This window comes from Triticum aestivum, chromosome 1D (genome assembly GCF_018294505.1).
Source record: "Triticum aestivum cultivar Chinese Spring chromosome 1D, IWGSC CS RefSeq v2.1, whole genome shotgun sequence".
NCBI lineage: Eukaryota > Viridiplantae > Streptophyta > Magnoliopsida > Poales > Poaceae > Triticum > Triticum aestivum.
This window is the reverse complement of record NC_057796.1, coordinates 91,400,170-91,419,431: the sequence shown is the minus strand read 5'-3', so window position 1 is coordinate 91,419,431 and position 19,262 is coordinate 91,400,170. Positions and strand designations below refer to the sequence as shown.

The 19,262-nt window shown below is 54.4% G+C and overlaps 2 protein-coding genes across 2 annotated transcripts; both read left to right on the top strand.

Moving 5' to 3' along the window:
* The first annotated feature begins 13,512 nt into the window (after nucleotides 1-13,512).
* LOC123180522 (putative cyclin-dependent kinase F-2) lies at nucleotides 13,513-14,730 on the top strand. The gene has a single exon (XM_044592589.1). The coding sequence runs from the start codon at nucleotides 13,700-13,702 to the stop codon at nucleotides 14,534-14,536; it is 837 nt and encodes a 278-aa protein (XP_044448524.1). The 5' UTR covers nucleotides 13,513-13,699; the 3' UTR covers nucleotides 14,537-14,730.
* Nucleotides 14,731-15,016: 286 nt separating this feature from the next.
* LOC123180523 (thaumatin-like protein) lies at nucleotides 15,017-16,403 on the top strand. Its single transcript, XM_044592590.1, has 2 exons — nucleotides 15,017-15,373; nucleotides 15,473-16,403. The coding sequence occupies exons 1-2, from the start codon at nucleotides 15,319-15,321 to the stop codon at nucleotides 16,198-16,200; spliced, it is 783 nt and encodes a 260-aa protein (XP_044448525.1). The 5' UTR covers nucleotides 15,017-15,318; the 3' UTR covers nucleotides 16,201-16,403.
* The last annotated feature ends 2,859 nt before the right edge of the window (nucleotides 16,404-19,262 follow it).

Genomic DNA, 19,262 nt, shown 5'->3' with positions numbered 1-19,262 from the left:
GTCAAATTCCAAGTCCATCCAACGGACCCCAACAAGACAACATCTATTGGGGCACAACTCGACCCAACGGTTGATGCCGGGCTACGAGAGTTCATGCGCGAGAACTGGGACATATTCGCCTGGCACCCTTCTGACATGCCAGGAATCCCACGCAGGCTAGCCGAACACAGCCTCAATATCCTAAAGGGATATAAACCGGTCAAACAAACACTGTGGCGTTTTTCCGAACCCAAACGACAAGCTATGGGAGAAGAGCTAGCCAAGTTACTCAAAGCCGGATTCATCAGAGAAATAAAACACCCAGACTGGCTAGCAAACCTGGTGATGGTACCAAAGAAGGATAAATCCTCGCGCCTATGTGTCGACTTCAAAGACCTCAATAAGGCTTGCCCTAAGGATCCCTTCCCCCTCCCCCGGATCGATCAGATCATCGATGCAACCGCAGGACACGACTCATTGTGTGTTCTTGACGCATACTCCGGATACCATCAGATCAAGATGAAGGAGTCCGATCAAGCCGCAACGGCAATTATTACCCCATATGGGCCTTTCTGCTTCAACACTATGCCTTTCGGGCTCAAAAACGCTGGCGCCACTTACTAACGCATGATTCAAACATGCCTGGAAAAGTAGACCGGCAAGACAGTAGATGCATATGTGGACGTCGTCGTCATTAAGTCCTGGCACGTCGAGTCGCTAATAGACAATTTACATCTCACATTCGACAACCTCTGTGCATTCTACATTAAGCTCAATCCAGAAAAGTGTGTCTTCGACGTCCCTGCCGGAAAACTGCTGGGCTTCATTGTTTCCAATAGAGGAATCGAAGCAAATACAGCCAAAATCCGAGCTTTGTCACAATTGGCTACACCAACAGACCTTAAACAGGTCCAAAAACTCACCGGATGCGTGGCAGCATTAAGCTGCTTTATCTCCAGATTGGGAGAAAAGGCATTGCCACTGTATCGCCTACTCCGGCGCACCAATCACTTCGAGTGGACGGATGCGGCCACGGCCGGACTGGAAGAAATAAAAGCCCTTCTAGCGAACAACCCAATCCTGGCCGCGCCAAACGTCGGCGAACCCATGCTATTATACATATCGGCAACACACCAGGTGGTGAGCGCCGTGCTCGTTGTTGAGCGAGAGCAGGTCGGACACAAGTTCCCGCTTCAGAAGCAGGTATATTACGTATGCACTTTTCTCACACCATGCAAATCTCGGTACCCCCACTATCAAAAGATAGCATATGCGGTCTTCATGGCATCCCGGAAGCTGTGACACTATTTTCAAGAGTGTTCGATCACGGTGGCTTCCGAAGTACCACTCAACGATATAATAAACAACTGCGATGCTACGGGCCAGATTTCCAAATGGGCCATTGAGCTCCTTCCATTCGACATAACATACAAACCACGCCGAGCCATTAAATCCCAAGTATTGGCGGACTTCATCGCCGAATGGACAGAAGCCGAACTCCCTAAGGAGTACGGCGCATATTCCAACTGGGTCATGTATTTCGATGGCTCCAAAATGCTGGCAGGATTAGGAGCGGGCGTCGTTTTAACGTCCCCCACTGGAGATGTAGTCCAGTACGTACTCCAGATATTATATACAGACTCCAACAACGCAACCGAATATGAGGCCTTATTGCATGGTCTTCGGATGGCCGTCTCCATGGGCATACAACGCCTCGAAGTGCGTGGGGACTCAAACCTCGCAATATCTCAAATAAACGGAGATTTTGACGCCAAAGATCCGAAGATGGCGGCTTATCGCAATGCCGTCCTGAAAATGTCGGCTCGGTTCGAGGGGCTCGAGTTTCGTCACGTGGCTCGAGAAAGTAATCAAGCGGCGGACGTCCTTGCTCGCATCGGCGCCAAACGCGACCCCGTCCTACCTAACATCTTTCTGGAAAGGCTTTTTAAGCCATCCGTGGTTTGCAAGGGGAGAGCGGCGACACTAGTCCGGACCCGAACACAACCCCAGATTCTGAACACACCGATATCATCGGGGGCTCAGCCACCGAAATAACACCGTCGGCCCATCTCATTATGGCAGTAATTGCCCCATGGACTGAACCCTACTTGGCCTACCTTAATAGGAAGGAACTCCCTGAGGATCAGAACGAGGCCCGCCGCATTGTCCGGCGTTCGAAGACCTATAAGGTTCACGACGGCGAGCTCTACAAGAAAAGTGCTACCGGAGTCCTTCAAAGATGTATCTCCGAAGATGAGGGGCCGCAGATCTTGGCTGAAATTCATGCTGGTCTCGGCGGCCACCATGCCGCAGCTCGGGCCCTTGTTAGCAAGGCCTTCTGTACAGGTTTTTATTGGCAGACGGCCCGAGCAGACGCGCAGGACCTTGTCCAACGTTGCGTCGGATGCTAGCTTTTCGCTAACCAGAGCCATATGCCACCCACCGCTCTGCAAACAATCCCCATCACTTGGCCTTTCGCGGTCCGGGGGCTCGATATGGTCGGACCCCTTAAAGGAGGAAGCCATAAGAAAAAAAATATGTTGGTCATGGTGGATAAATTCACTAAGTGGATAGAGGCCAAACCAGTTAAAACGGTCGAGGCCGGACCAGTGATAGACTTTATATCCGGCGTTGTACACCGTTATGGTGTTCCACACAGCATCATCACTAATAATGGCTCCAACTTTACAGCCGATGAGGTGAAAAATTGGTGCGCCAATCTGGGCATTAAGCTCGATTACGCCTCCATCTATCACCCGCAAACAAATGGTCAAGTCGAAAGGGCCAATGGTCTTATTATGAGCGGCATCAAACCCAGACTGGTGCGATCTTTGAAGGAATCAGACAAGCACTGGGTTGAGGAGCTCGACTCCTTACTCTGGGGGCTGCGGACCACGCGCAATCGCACTACCGGATACACACCTTTCTTCATGGTGTACGGCGCAGAGGCGGTGCTACCCTGCGACATTATTCATGACTCACCTCGAGTGCGGATGTACGAAGAGAGAGAGGCCGAGCTCGATCGGCAGGACAGCCTAGACGCCCTGGAGGAGGAGCGCGACGTTGCAAAAGCCCGTTCCGCATTTTATCAACAGCAGGCCCGCAGATATCAAAGCAGAGAAGTACGGGCCAAGACTTACAATGTTGGCGAACTCGTTCTACGCTTGCCGGAGAAGAAAAAGGACAAACTCAAGCCCAAATGGGAAGGTCCCTTCATCATTGACGAAGTACTCACTGGAGGAGCTTACCGCCTGCGTGATGCGTCAGATAATCGCTTAGAGCCGAACCCTTGGAACGCGGCCAGACTCCGAAGATTCTATGCCTAGCGCCGAACTCTTTGTTTGTCTCCTTCTCCTTACTGTTCCCTTTGCTTTTTCCTCTCTTTTCGCCCCCCCCCCTTTTTAGCCTTAAAGCTTTTCATGCGGCTCAACCGTGCACCGGTGACATACACATACTTAAATATGTATGTCCATCATACCTGGGGGCTTCTTGAATAGAAGCTTGTTATTATTATTTTCCGCGCATCAAGCTCATCACATATGCGTTTTTTCATATGTCCCTTTTCTTTGCCATTATATGCATCGATATGACTTAAGTTTTGGCCAATCTGGGTTGCCTGGCTCCTGTGCTTATGCCCTACGTTCCCGTTAGTTCGGCTAGGGCATAAAGGGAGCACATTTGCGATTGTTACTGTCGGGTCATCCGGATGTGTACCTCAGGCTGGGTGAAGCCGAAAGCTAGCGTTCTTAAGGGAATATTCCGTCGGTGGATTAAAGATGTTTTTTGCATTTACTACATTGTGAACCCCTAGAAGTTAAAACATACTGCGATTTTTCAATCACAGTTCGGACATGCGCATTAACACATGCACACCCAGGGAAAGGAACCCTTAACGGAACTATTCTCTCTGGAAGATGTTTCTTACAATCATAATGTAATATAACATAACTAGCCGGATACAACTTGTCTGTCAAGCAATTATGACCCCTACGCCTGGTTTCCACGCATACCTGGTCTATTTTACCTCTCAGGTATTCGAAAACACTCTGCACCTTCAGGTCCAGAGGTCGAAGCGAAAAGGTCTGCCATGACAACAATTCAGCTAGAAGGAAAGTACATAGTCACTTGGACTAAAAAATTTCCTCCTCTGTACCGTCTAGCAGGCTGTCTAACTTACAATCCTGGTGGGAATACTTGGCGGCTACTTTTACTTGGTCATATGCCAAATTAACGGGAACTTCTTTCCCATCTGACCCTAGAGGTCCGACCTGAGCCATATGATTCGGATCAAGCTTGGTGTACCGTGTTTTCACCATGGCCCAGGCTTCTCGTGCACCTTCCTGGTAGGCCGATATCTTCCACAATCAAAAGCACCGTCGCGCTCCCTTGAATAGCTCTATGATCTCCTCCATCTTTCCTGGAGGGGAGGCAGATGGCCACAAGGCCTTGGCAACGCTTCGCATCGCCTGCCGAGCCTGCTCGTACATGTGCGACAGCTCTTGTAATAGATCGCCCGAGAATCCGGACATCTCCTCTTCGGGACGACCGGTCAGCATACCTGCAGACATAACTCTGTCGGTCCCTTTTTTCTCCGAATTATTTGAAGGTAAGTTCGACAACATACTGAATATGCCGCCTCGCAGCCTCTTATTTTCCTTCACGGAATCAGCCAGGTGGGCCCGTACATCTTTCAGTGCTTCGCCCAGCTGGGTACAACTTGTCTGTTCAAGCAACTATGACCCCTACGCCTGGTTTCCAAGCATACACCGGTCTATTCGGCCACACTGGTATTCGGAAACACTCTGCACCTTCGGGACCAGAGGTCGAAGCGAAAAGGTCTGCCATGACAATCGTTTTACAATTCAGCTAGAAGGAAAATACATAGTCACTTGGACTCAAATATTTCCTCCTCTATACCGTCCAGCAGGCTATCTAACTTACAATCCAGCTGGGAATACTTGGCGGCTACTTTTACTTGGTCATATACCAAACTAACGGGAACTTCTTTCCCATCTGACCCTAGAGGTCCGACCCGAGCCATATGATCCAGATCAAGCTTGGTGTACCGTGTTTTCACCATGGCCCAGGCCTCTCGCGCACCTTCCCGGCAGGCCGATATTTTCCACAATCGAAAGCGCCGCCGTGCTCCCTTGAATAGCTCTAGGAGCTCCTCCATCTTTCCTGGAGGAGAGGCAGATGGCCACAAGGCCTTGGCAACGCTTCGCATCGCCTGCTGAGCTTGCTCATGCATGCATGATAGCTCTTGTAGCAGATCACCCGAGAATCCGGACATCTCCTCTTCGAGACGACCGGTCAGCATACCTACAGACATAACTCTATCAGTCCCTGTTATGTCTGAATTACTATAAGGTATAGTTCGGTCACATACTGAATATGCCGCCTCGCAGCCTTTTGTTCTCCTTTACGGAGTCGGCCAATTGGGCCCGCACATCTTTCAGTTCTTCGCCCAGCTGGGTGTTTGAATCTTGGAGTTTGTTTTTCTCCTGTCTGACTCGGGCCAGCACCCGCTCGCTTGCGGCATGTAGTCTTTTCGACTCTTTCTCTTCCAGTTGATCTGACGATCCTACTATGAGACAAGCAACAGTATTAGCACAGCTGGTATATAATTATTGTTCCTCGATGGAGGGGAACATTACCAGAAGATGACTTCTTGGACTTTTTCAGTTCGGCGGTAGCAGCATTTAGCTGTGTCCGACACTGTTCCAGCTCTTGGGCTAGCAGGTTGTTCTTCTCCGTAAGAACCTGGGTATACCATGATCCTTAAATCAGTTGTACCAACTGCTTTCAGTCACAGGGGCTACTGGCATATGGTTATCCTATTAGGACAAAGAAAACTTACCTGCACATCTGTTAAATGCTGCTTCGTGGCTCTGCCAAGCCCATCTCGAGCAGCTCGGATGTATGCATCAGCCGAGCTGAAGGCATCGAACGCCTCTTTTGAGAAGCCAAGGTCTCGCAAAACGGCCCTCCGGCGCCGATGATTCATGGCGCTCTCCACTTCCGAGTTGGTGACGGACATATCTTCCGAACCCTCGGGCGAAGGATAGTTCGGTGCTATTCCTGTATCGGCCCTCGTCTCTCCGACGGGGTCTACACGCCGACTATTGGGAGTACGGCTGGCCGAATTCCCGGACATAGTTCGGCGAACTTTTTTTCTGATACAGGACAAACATAATAGTCACAGTTGGATGTGACTACTAAAAGCATGTTTTCAAATCCATACCTCTTCGATGAAGGCCCGGCTGTGTCTTCACCTGCCTTCCTTTTGGAGGCCTTGCTCGGCATGGGAACCGCTCTCTTTGGAGTCGCCCCTGGGGTAGCATGGCGTGCCGAACGTCTCCCCTTTGGGGCATGAGACAGTGCGGTGGGTGAGGCAGAACGAGGAAACTCTTTCGGGGGGATGACTCCTGATGACTTACGTGAGAAGCAGGAAGAAGACCGGGATAGTCGGTGATAATAGCCACTTCCGTGCCATCGTAGCTCGCCTGGTAAAACACCCCTTCCGCGAGTACCACGAATATATCCGAATCCTCCTCGAACCCAGGATCAAGATCCCGGTTGTGGTTCTCAGGCTGTGGGGTGGGGCTGTGAAGCCCCTCGGAGACCTTTCGCCAGTGCTGTTATAAATAAGAGGATTAAGAATTCATTAAAGATGACCAGGGGAGTGGAATGAGTAAATACAGAGGGGTTAGGACATACCTAGCTGGGAGGGTCGTACATAGAGTACCCATCTCTGCGCTTGATGCGAAGAAATTCCTCTTCCTCCCCTTTATATAGCTCGGCCAAAATCTTGGCCAGAGCGGCGGGGGTGTCCGGACCTTTCCGACCGCAGCGGGAGGCGTCATCCTCCCCATTATAGTGCGACATTGGGAGCCCTCTGTATTGAAGTGGCTGAACCCCTCGTACTATGGAGGTCGCCATTACCTCGACTATTGTTAATCCGGACTGGGCGAGAGTCTTTATCTTGCTCATGAGTTGACGAACTTTCACACTGTCATCCTCTTCAAGACTCCGGGGGCGCCAGCTGTGGCGTTTCTTCAGCGGAACGCTTGCAAACTCAGGAAGACCCTTCCGAATTGGGTCAGGAAGTGCGACGTCCTCGATATAGAACCATTCGGAAGGCCATTCTTCGGATGCCTTCCTTGGTGTGCCGGACAGGTACCCGGTATCGGCGATGCGCCATATTTCGGCTCCGCCCACTTCAAATATTGATCCCTCGTGGTTACGCGGGACAAGACAGAACAACTTTCTCCACAGTTCAAAATGGGACTCAATACCCAGAAAATAGTTTGCATAAAGCGACATAACCCGCAATGTGCAGGATGGAGGCGGGAGTAAAGTTGTGCAGCTGGAGGCCATAGTATTCCAGAAGCCCCCGGAGGAACGGATGGATTGGAAATCCGACGCCCCTTAGCAGATAGGGGACGAAACACACTCGTTCCCCCCGGATGGATTGGGGAAATCCATCGCCTGGGTTCCGCCATTGAAGGAGGCCAGCCCTACTCGAACAGGGACCAGATCCACAGGAGGGAGAAATCCCTGTGTTTGCAACTTCACTAGCCGACTATGGGATACGGAGCACTTCTCCCACTCGCCTTTTTCTGGGCCGCAGGGACGGGAGAAGGAGCCGGGGATACTAGACATGTTGGAGTGTTCTTTCCTAGCAATCTTTGGGGATTTTTTCCGCGAGATGTCAAATGGATCTGAGATCCAATCTCTTTAAATAAATGCTATCCCTCGCGTGGCCAGGGTGTTATGTGCAAAAATGCCCTGACCTTCCGCATTCGCTCGACACGTGAAAGCTAAAGTCATGGATACACAGAAGCCGAGGGGAGCGACATTAAAAGGAAGGCCGAATACATTACTTGGAGGTCATCGGTGGAGGAACCCGCCTTGCAATGCCGAAGACAATCTATGCGCCAAACACCTCGTCATTGAAGACTGGTTCGGGGGCTACTGAGGGAGTCCTGGACTAAGGGGTCCTCGGGCGTCCGGCCTGTTAGCCATGGGCCGGACTGATGGGCTGTGAAGATACGAAGACCGAAGACTGCACCCGTCTCCGGATGGGGCTCTCCTTGGCGTGGAAGGCAAGCTTGGCGATTAAATGTGTAGATTCCTTTCTTTGTAACCGACCTTGTGTAACCCTAGATCCTCCCGGTGTCTATATAAACCGAGGAGTTAGTCCGGAGGAGGATATACTCATTACCATAGTCATACAGGCTAGACTTCTAGGGTTCAGCCATTACGATCTCGTGGTAGATCAACTCTTGTAATACTCATATTCATCAAGATCAATCAAGCAGGAAGTAGGGTATTACCTCCATAGAGAGGGCTCGAACCTGGGTAAACATTGTGTCCCCCGTCTCCTGTTACCATCATCCTTAGACGCACAGTTCGGGACCCCCTACCCGAGATCCACCGGTTTCGACACCGACATGGGGCCCCCCTGCCGCAAACCCTTCGCATGGTGGATGGTGCGTCCCGAGACTCCATTCACAATGATCTTTTGGTCGTAGCAGTGGCCAAGATGAACGACACCCAGCTGAGCCAAGCATTGCCAAAGCCCCTTGCCCCCATGATCTCTAGCAGAAAAGGCCAGTAGAGAGAGTCGAAAGCACGAGAGATGTCCAGTTTAAAAAACAACGCCTTCTCCTTCCGAGCATGAATTTGGCGCGTGACCTGCCGGACTAGGAGGAAATTGTCATGGATGCCCATTCCCATGATGAAGGCCGACTGATTAGTAGCCACGATCTCAGGCATGATTATGGCAAGGACCTTCGAGAACAACTTCGAGAAACTATGCGGGATGCTAATAGGACAATAGTCCCAAACTTCCGTGGCGTCAGCCTTCTTAAGCACAAGCACAATGAGCGCCTTGTTGAGCTTGCTAAATCCTCTTTCATCTCCACAAATAGCTTCAAGAAGGCCGCCATGATGTCGTGCTTATCTACCAGGCTTTGTGGTAGAATATGCCAATAAACCCATCCGGACCCGGAGTGCGATCGGGGGGTATCTCCTTAATAACATTCCATACTTCCTCCTCCGTGAAAAAATCTTCCAAACCAGAGAGGTCAAATTCTTCCAATCCCAGAAAATGCAGGTTCAAGGTGTGTTCCCTCTGTTGGGCCGAACCCAGTAGGCCCTCATAGGCCTCCGCGAACACCTCTTCTTTCCTCTGTTGGTCTGTAATGATATCCGCGCCTTGCCTAATGCTGGGTATAAAGTTATTCGATCTTCTGCCGTTGGCAACCGCCTGGAAGAGCTTGGTATTGGCATCGCCCTCGCGCAACCATTTAATTATGGACCTTTGTCGATCAATAGTTCTTTCAAGGGATGCCAGTCCAAGTAGGGATAACTTCAAGGATCTTCTCAGCCAAAGTCAAGTGGCGTCAGTAACCTCCTCTCTTGGACTTGATCAAATTTGTAAATGACCCAGTTAGCCACAGCCATAAGCATCTTGATGTTGCCGGTCTTCCGCTGCCCCATGCTTGCAAGTAGCGGGCATCATTCCTGTAGAGGGCATTGATCCTTTTGAATAGATCTACGACGGAGTCATCGCAGACCCAGGCTTCCCTAACTGCTTCCTCGAAGCCCTCCAGTTTAGTGCAATATAGTTCAAATCTGAACCTCTTCTTTGGGGAGAAAAGAGCACTGGTAGACAAGTGGAGGGGTGCATGATCCGAGATGTTAGTCGACAGCGTTTGGAGGTGGTGGTCTGCATGCGCCAGCTCCCATTCCACCGAGACCAACATTCTATCAATTTTCATGAGTGTCGGCGCATCCCTTTCATTGGACCAAGTAAACAAACGGCCATGCATGTAGAGCTCCTTCAACTCATGGTCATCCACGAAGCTCCAAAAGTTAGCCATCATTGATCTGTTCAAGTTATTATTGCTCTTCCCTCTCGCATGAAGAATCATGCTAAAATCACCCATCATGATCCATGGGCCCGGGCAGCAAATTTTTCTGGTGTATAGATCCAGAAGAAATTGGGTTCCGAGCTCGTCTCCTTGTGGGGCGTAAACAACCGTGAGCCACCAAGATATGCCATCCATGATGTGCACCATACCTGTGAGAAAGTTAGTATCATATTGTAACCGGTCCACCATCATCACCATGTTATCCCATGCCAAATAAGATACCTCCACGAGTGTCCGTAGCCGGCAAATAAGCATGGCCGTCAAATGACGGGCCTAAATATTCCATTATCACAAAGTGTTCCACTACATCCAATTTAGTTTCTTGCAAGCACACCATGTTAACTCTCACCGATGCTACAAAGCTCTTTACCGTCTTCCTCTTCGCGGGGTTGTTAAGACCACGCACATTCCAACACAATACCTCAGGGTTGTAATCCATGAAAAAGATGGAAGCAACACCAACACCTCATGAGCCAAACTCATTGCACGGCAACCACCGTGCTCTCTGCTACCTCCAGCTCACACATTGGAGGCACGGTTTTGCCAAACAGTGCCGCAATGACACGGACATGTTGCTCCCTGAGTGACGAGTCAAAGAGCTTCTGTAGCTCCAGAACCGCGTCATCGTCCACCTCCATGTCTTCAGCCACCAAGCCAAGGGTGCGCAGGAGCACATTCTCCACTGGCTTGGGTTTGCCCGAGCACGAACTCATGTTGCGTTTAGCTGCACGGGTTGTACGCTTCAGGGTAAATGGCTCCGCCTCTGGCCTTAGAGAGGAAGCCTGCACTTCACGAAGCAGGGGGGTGCCAGTTTCTATACTATGTTGGCGCAGAAGGCTTTCATCTTGTCAAAGGCAACAACTTCATGTGGTGTCATCCCAACTGATAGACGGCCAGAATCCTCGCCCGGGTAGCCGCATTCCCTACAATGGACATCTTCAATTGTGATTAGTAGCCATCTATAGGATACGCCACGCCCATACGTGCATGGGCGTGGTCTGCTGCATGATTTCCATCAACTGGGTCAGGCACCGCATTGGCTGCATGCGCCACCACCAATGGGGTTCCTGAATCAGGTCCCACCACGATGTCAACCTGCGGGACCTCAGGTGGAGCCGGACCCTCAGGGGCCACCACTATCTCTGTCCCCATTGGCAGCGCAACCAGCTGATCCTGTGTCTCGATAGACCCCCCAACAGAATCCCCCGCCAGCGGGCCCCCGCGATTGGGCTCAGCAACCTCGGTCTATGGGTCCACAATGGTTGTGTCTCCCGGGTCCACCACTGGGTCGGTTGGGATCCGCTCGGGTGCGACCACGTTCGTCCTGACGGTGGGGGAGGCAGTCACCCCGGCCGGCAGAATGATGGCCCTATCCAATCCCGCAGCTTCCTCCACAATTATTGGTGGGACCCCTGGCGCATCCAGAGCCAACGAGTCCTGCCGCACCGTGCCCGACGCACCGGAGGGGACGATCGCACCAGTCTCCTGCAGCGGAACAGCTGGCCTTATCCCATCGCCCAGTGTCTTGTCTTCCTCAGTCATGGTCGCCTACGAGTTGTTGGTTGGCTGGCACACCACAGCACCATCAGCAACAGTTCTCTGATTTGAAATTTGAATCCTTTCTGAAGCATCTCTTGGGCCCAGCTGCGTGGTCAGGCGGTCAAAAGCCGACGCCCTAACCGTAAGCCTATCCTTGACCGGAATCGTGGGTCCCCTGTCTTTGCCACCGACCTCTCCTCCATGGCCAGAAGGCGCCAGTCCTCGCCGGCGCTGAGAGCGCGTCTCAAGGCACCGACGTCGCCGGCCACCATACCTCCGTCGTTGCTAGCTCCCTGCCGACGCTCATCTCGGACCCCAAACTGCCAGGGCAACCGCCTAGGAACTGTCCTGCTCGCTCCACCCTCACTGATTCAGCCATCCAAAGGAACGCCACTCTGTCCACTGTCCGATGACACCCCCAGAAACAGGGGCTCATCCCAATCACTGTAATTTGTGATCGAGTCCAGGTGGATCAGCACCTTGTACTGCAGCAACGTCAGCTCCATCAATGGCGCGCCAAGCCCTGGCTCCGGGACCTTGAGCCGCCGGAGATATGGGATGGACTCAGGCGCCGCCGTCTAAGCCATAAGCTTGAACGCCGATAGATCACGGTGCGAACTGGTCTCCAGGGCCACCATGTCGACGATGCAGGACGAGCCCAACAGGTCTTCCACCACCCCCCTCTCCCAGGTGTGCGACGGGATGCCCTCGAGAATGAGGGAGACCTTGAAGCAGAACGCAGAGTGAACGGCCTGAGCTTGACGATTCCATTGCCTGAAGTACAGTCTGATCCCCCGGTGCTCCACGAATGGCCGCTCCGCCACCATGTTGCGAATCTCCTGTGAACGGAAATCCACTCCTGCTCGATCCCGATGACCACCCCAATCGCCACACTCCAGGGTGATATCGTGTCGGGCACCAGCTGCGTATGCCACCATGGCGAATTGCAGCCTCCTCTCCAAGTCCGCCATGGAAGGACAACAGCGTGTGATGCAGAGCTCCTGCAGGTTGAACTCCTCATGTCGGGCATCCACCAGACGGGGTAAGTGAAGGCGAGGCCAGGCGGCAGGGGCCGCCTGCATCGGCGGCGGCGGGGGCGGGGGCAGCAAGGACGAAGATCCCCCGCCCGCGAAGGGAGCACGGCGCGAGGGCGCTTGGTCGTTGCGAGCCACCCTGGCCGCAACCTGGCGTCGGAGCTCCTCCTCCGGGGACGGACTGCGGGGCCTCTTGCAGTCTTCGGAGCTATGACCTGACCCGCCACAACGGAGGCAGACGATGTCGTTTGTGCAATCCCGCCGGAAGTGGCCTTCCTCGAAGCACCTGAAGCATAGCCCCGCCATCTCCGGTGGGACCTCCCTCCTAGGCCGCACCGAGGTCTCTCCATGGGCAGCGGACCCCCTGAGGCCAAGACGACGCCTCCACAGCTCCTTCCTCGTCGGCGGCGGCTGCACCCAGGCCGGCGCCCCCGGAGCAGCGTCCCCAACCACGGCTGGTGCGGGGTCGAGCGCCGGACCCATCGTCTCCGAGCCCTCCGAGCTCGAGGAAAGGCCCAGGCCCGAAACCACGGGGCGCTCGTCGGAGCGGCGGTAGGCGAAGGTGACCGAACGAGGGCTGGACGCCATGGCCGCGCGACCAACCGAAGGCGGGCGGGGAGACATGGGAGAGCTGGGGGGGAGGGGGCGAGCGGACGGTGTCCGTCGTGGCCGGAGTGACCGACGACGGGAGGGGTGGACGCCGCCGTCAGAGTGGCGAACGGCGGGGAAGGGGAAGGGCTCTTGCGCTCTCACGCTCGGGGAAGGCTCTCACCATACCGACGAATCGATTTCAAAGTGAACCGATTTTTTGAATTTTTAGGAAGTGTTTGAACATTTAAAAAAACTTGTATTTGTTACAATAAAATAATAAATAAAAGGGAACCAAAAAAAAGAGAAAACTTGAAAAAAAAAAGTGGCGTACGAGTTGGCTTGCGGGTGACGAAGCGATTTCAAAGTGAGCTGTCCCTGCGACTGCGAGCGTCACCCGCGTAAACGCGACGCGTACGCAATCTGTCTGAATCCCGCGCTAATTCGGAGACGCGCGCTGCCAGTGCCAGCCCATAAAACAGCCTCGATCCTCATCCTCCTCAATCCTCATCCTCGATCCTTCCTCTCATCCACCTCGATCTCCTCTGCTCCCGACGCACACGAATCCCCGCCCCTCTTGCTCTGATCTGCTCTCGGCGCGCGTTCTAAGCCAGGGTCATGTCGACGGCCATCCGCAAGCGCCCGGCGGAGGGACAAGAACCGCGCGTCCATGGCGGCAAGAAGCCCCGATACGCGTTTGGAAGCATCTCCGACTACAAGAAGCTTGAGGTGCTTGGAGATGGCACCTACGGCGAGGTGTTCAAGGCGCGCGACCGCCGCACCGGCAAGAAAGTCGCCGTGAAGTGGGTCCGCGGCAACGGGGCCGGCGGGCACGGCCCGCCCGACATCCGCGCGATCACCCGCGAGGCCGGCTGCCTCGCGGCGTGCCGGGGTCACGAGTCGATTATCGAGATCTTGGATGTGGCGACGGACACCAAGACAGGGGATGTGTTCCTCGTCATGGAGCTCGTCGCCGACGGCCGCACCCTGCGCGAGTCACTCTGGAGGCCTGTATCCGAGGAGGGGACCCGCGTGATGATGGAGCAGCTCCTGGACGCGGCCGCCGGAGTGCCCTATGAGGAGTGCTGTGTCGGCACCCTGATTTACACCTCGCCGGAGCAGCTGGAAGGCAACCGGTACTACGGCCAGGCCGTGGACATGTGGGCGCTTGGGTGCATCATGGCGGAGATGTTGACCGGCGGGACCCTCTTCGTGGCGGAGACAGAGGAGGAGCTGCCCGCCGAGATGTACAAGCTGCGAGACCAGATCACTTCTATGGGGAAGCTGGATTTGGAGTTCTTGGAGGAGCTTTCAGAAGCCGGGCATGAGGTCCTGACCGGCCTGCTTGCCTTCAACCCCGACGAGAGGATGACGGCGGCGGAAGCGCTCGAGCACCGGTGGTTCAGCAAGCCCAAGGCAGCAGAGCACCCTGGCTTTGTGTCGCTGATGAGTTAATTAGCTTGATGTAGCATCTGATAGATGCAGTGCCACTGATTAATTATTTCATTGCAGTGCCACACACCGAGTTAGCTTAATTACTGTGTTAGTATGTACTGTAATTAGTTTAGGGGCCCAAACTTAGTTTATGGGTTCCTCGCCATGTAATCCTCTGAGCAATCAATGATTCAGTTACTGTAGCATGCAAATTACATTACATAATGGAGCTAAAGGCCAAGTTTGAACAAACAATGTCTGAATCTGCTAAAGGCCAAGTTTCTGAATCTGGTCGAGCTTTCTATGAACGGTCTGAATCTGCTAAGCTTCTGAATCTGGTTGAAAAAATTGATGTTGATGTATGGACCAAATAGATGTGAAGTCCAAGGAAGGAAAACAAATGCTGAATGTCTAAGACATAAGAAGGATATTCTACTACTAGCAACTTGGATTTCGTCGGTTTAGAGCAACGCACATGAAATCTGCACAACAGTAACATATTCCACTGAAAAAAAGATGGCACTAACAGACAATACAATGAAAAAGGGAACATCCACATAAAAATCCTAAGCTTTCTTGGCCCAGCAGGTCTCTGCACAGGTGTCTCGGCTCTCATCATGCCTCAGCTTTACTTCCATTGCAATGCAAGTCACACAAACACAAAGTGCCTGCTCCTAGTCCTAGATTAGGCTCGATCAATCCTCGCCTCTTCTCTGCAGTTGCAGGTCTATATAAACCTCGTTTCATATCACTTCATCTTCATTTCAGGTCTCCTCCTCAACTCAAGAGATCTGAGCCGAGAGATGGCTCTTCTTCCTCCTCTGCTTCTGTCCTGCATCTTGGTGCTGGCTCTCCCAGGTGACTCATCAGTGTGCTTGTGAAATGTGATGAAGGCCTAGCTAGCTACTCGACTGCTGCGTTTGGACTGAACATGTGCAGCGTTTCATTTTGCTGCAGGGCCGGCGGTGGTGATGGTAGGGGGCGTCACGTTCCACGTAACCAACAAGTGCCCGTTCCCGGTGTGGCCGGCGGTCGCGCCCAACGCCGGCCACCCCGTACTCGCCGCAGGCGGCTTCTTCCTTCCTCCGGGGCAGTCGGAGCGCGTCGGGGCTCCGGCCACCTGGAACGGCCGCTTCTGGGGCCGCACCGGCTGCACCTTCGCGGGCAACGCCGCCCGCTGCCTCACCGGCGACTGCGATGGCCGCCTCGCCTGCAACGGGTCCGTCGGCACCCCTCCCGCCACCCTCGTCGAGGTGAGCCTGCACGAGGACCAGAGCAAGGGGAGCTCCTACGACGTGAGCGTGGTGGACGGGTACAACCTCCCGGTGGCCGTGTGGACCAGGCCGGCGAACCGCAGCGGCGACTGCTTCATCGCCGGGTGCGCCAAGAACGTGAACGCGGTGTGCCCGCCGGAGCTGCAGGTCACGAGCGGCGCGGGCAAGAAGGTGGTGGCGTGCAGGAGCGCGTGCCTGGCCTTCGGGCTGGACGCCTTCTGCTGCCGCGGCGCGTACGGCACCGCGGAGACGTGCCGGGGCAGCGTCTACTCGCGGATCTTCAGGGACGCCTGCCCGGCCTACTACAGCTACGCCTACGACGTGGCCGCCGCCACGGCACGCTGCTACGCGCAGGAGTACGTGGTCACCTTCTGCCCGTCCAGATGGGGCGATCGTGTGGCCCAGATTTGAGCAGTGGGCAGCCCAGGACCGTGCTGCGTATGTATTTATATATATTTTAGACTCCGTATATGTATTTATACCGACGGTGTGTAATATTTTGTGTTGACATAATACATGTACCCGGCGATACGCATTCAGTGGGAGGAGACGTTCCCGTCGATGATGAGGTGCTTACAGTGACTCCATAAATTTTAAGATGATATGCCGGCTCAGTCTTTCGGTACCATGCAAAAATATAAATAATACATGTATTTTTTTTTGAAAAAAATACATGAACTATTTGACCGGAAAAAAAAATTCATGTACCATTTAGAGGCTAAAGTGCGCGGCGAAGCTATTCTCTATTTGTGGGATTAAGGGTCTGTTTAGTTGATGTCCTCATCACAAGATGCTTGGCTTGAAGCCTGCGTGTACCCCATCCAGACGCGTGGAGTCAGGCTAAGAGCATCTCTAGCCGCGTCCTCAACAGGCCCTTTCCAGGTGTTTTTGCCGCGCCGGCGCTCAAAAATCGGCCCAGTCGCGTCCCCAGTAGCTCGTTTTTCGCCGGCTCGGGCCGAAACTGGTGCCGACGGACCCAGGCCGAACCCGGAGCGCTGGGGGGCGCCTGCACAAGCGAAAAGGGGCGTGTGGCCGCTCTGTCGGCGAGTCGAGAGCCTCTTCCCGCTTTCCCCCCTTCCTTCCCATTCTCTCCATTCCTCCCGCCAATCTCCCTCCCGCTCGCCTCCCAGCCGGCCGCCATGCCGCCGAAGAAGTACGTGATCCCCCGCGCCGCGACAACCGCGACCGCCTTCGTCGCCCAGCCGAAGCAGAGGAAGCCGAGGGCGCCGCCGTCCAAGCCACCGGGCATGACAAACGCCGAGTGGAGGGCGGAAGTTCAGCGACGGGATGTTGTCACCGCCGACCGGCGGAATAGGGCAATCGCCAAGAAGGCCCGTGACAACGCGGCGCGTGCAGCTGCGGCCGTGGCGGACCAAGCCGAGTCCGAGGCGACTTGCGTGGGGATGATGAATCCTCCCGGCGGCCACGCCCAGTACGCGCCCTGGAGCCAGCAATGCGTCGGCTCTCCGTCCGGCTTCTCGTCATCGCCGCAGCCATGGGGATGCACGCCGTCGCCGGGCTACGCCGACGGGGACGCGCACGGTGGGTCCAACCCCAACATCACCTTCCCCCATGAACACCCGGCCCAGCGCACGCCCTCGCCCGCCTTCGCCGGCGTGCAGTACCCTCCATACAACTACTCGCCGCCACCTTACGCGTCCTCCCCGACGCCCCCTCTCCGCCGTGGCGCGCTGCCCTTCTCACAGCTTGGCGACACCGATGAGACCGACGCCGACATGGACGACATCATCGTGGCAGGCTCGGCCGTGGCTGCCGCGTCCCCCGGGTTCGCTACCCCGGAGGATCTCAGCGGCGACATGGACGGCGAGCTCGACTACGGCGATGAGGAGCCGGAGGAGTAGGAGGACGAGGACGAGGAGGAGGAGCCGGCGACTGTTCCGGCGAGGAGGCGCAAGAAGAAGAGGGCGGCCAGGACCGGCAAGCCGCGCATCAAGTTGGCATCCAAGGAGCAGGAATGCCTCGCCGAAGCATGGAAAGTCGTCTGCCTCAACCCGACCACCGGCACAAACCAGAGCATCGAGACATACTTGGAGCGCATCAAGGCCGAGTTCGACGAGCGCAAGCTCGTCAACCCCTACTTTAAAGACGTCTACATGCAGCGCGGGGCGAAGGCAATGGCGAACCATTGGGGGCTCATCCAGTGGCGAAGCCACGTTTTAGCTGGGTAGTCAGTTGACTACCCAACTTTTCTTTAAAATCAACGTGCACATGTATGGATCCTGCAAAAAATACTACAAACTCACATATTTGACTACACAATTTTAAATTGACCACACAAGCTTAAAATTCTGGCATCGCCACTGGGCTCATCCAGGGTGATGTAGGGCGGAACCCTAGGTGGCCGATCTTTCATGAAAGGAGCGGTTCCCTATGAAGAATGTGATGAACACGAGGGGAAACACGAGGGAAACACGAGAGAAATCACTCAACCAACAAGAATAGATCACACATGCGCTATATCGATGAACACAAAGGTAAGATACAAGATCCAAATCCAAGAAAGGGCGATACAAAGGTAACCGGTTCTTCACCGTAAGGAGGTCTTGATGGGGGTCTTCTCCATGAGGAGGTCTTGATCCAAGGTGGATCTTCTCCGTAGAGGGGCCGCGGTCTTTCTCGTGGATTAGATCCGTAATGGATGAGCAAAGCTCTATCTCTAAATGAGCTAATCCTTTGCTAACCCTAACTAGGAGGAGGTGGGGGAGTATATATAGTCTAAGGGACGAAGGGGTACATGGGCCTCGGCCCAGATGCGCTGCACGCAGGCAGAGGGGGCCGGATGTCCGGGCCTTCCCGAGACGCCGGATGTCCGGGCGCTGGGGCCGGATGTCCGGGCTGGCAGGGTCCAGCTTCTGTGATGGGGCGCCAGATTTCCGGGAGCTGGGCCGGATGTCCGGCGGCTCGCGACGGGCCGGATGTCCGGGCCTGGGGGCCGGATGTCCGGGCTGACTTGGTTCAGCTTCGGGTGTCTTCTGTGATGGGCGCCGAATTTCCGGGGGTCGGGCCGGATGTCTGGGCTGGTCCGGATGTCCGGGCTGGGGCTGGATGTCCGGGGCCTGTAGCAGTTGTCTCTTCTTCCTTCTCCTTCCTTTGCTTCCGCGCACGCTTGGCCTTGGTCCTTGGGTTCTCCATGGTCTCCTCGGGTGTACCTGAGTATGAACAAGGTCCGCGCTTGAAGTAGCATCCATGTCTTGCATGCGGAAAGGGAAGATTCGGAAAGGAGCGAGTTCACCTTAGGTCCAATGGCGTAGGCTCGAGTGTACATGGGGATGATCGTCGGATGCTCCGCATCATCTCCCCTCCCTTGGGAAAGATCCGGCCTCGGATCGTAATCCTCATCACCATGGAAACGATTGTCGTGGACGGACTTGAAGTTGGACGGAGTTGAAGACATTGCGCAAGCCAAGTACTCCAAGATGTCTCCGAAGTGGTATACATGCAAAAATAGCAAA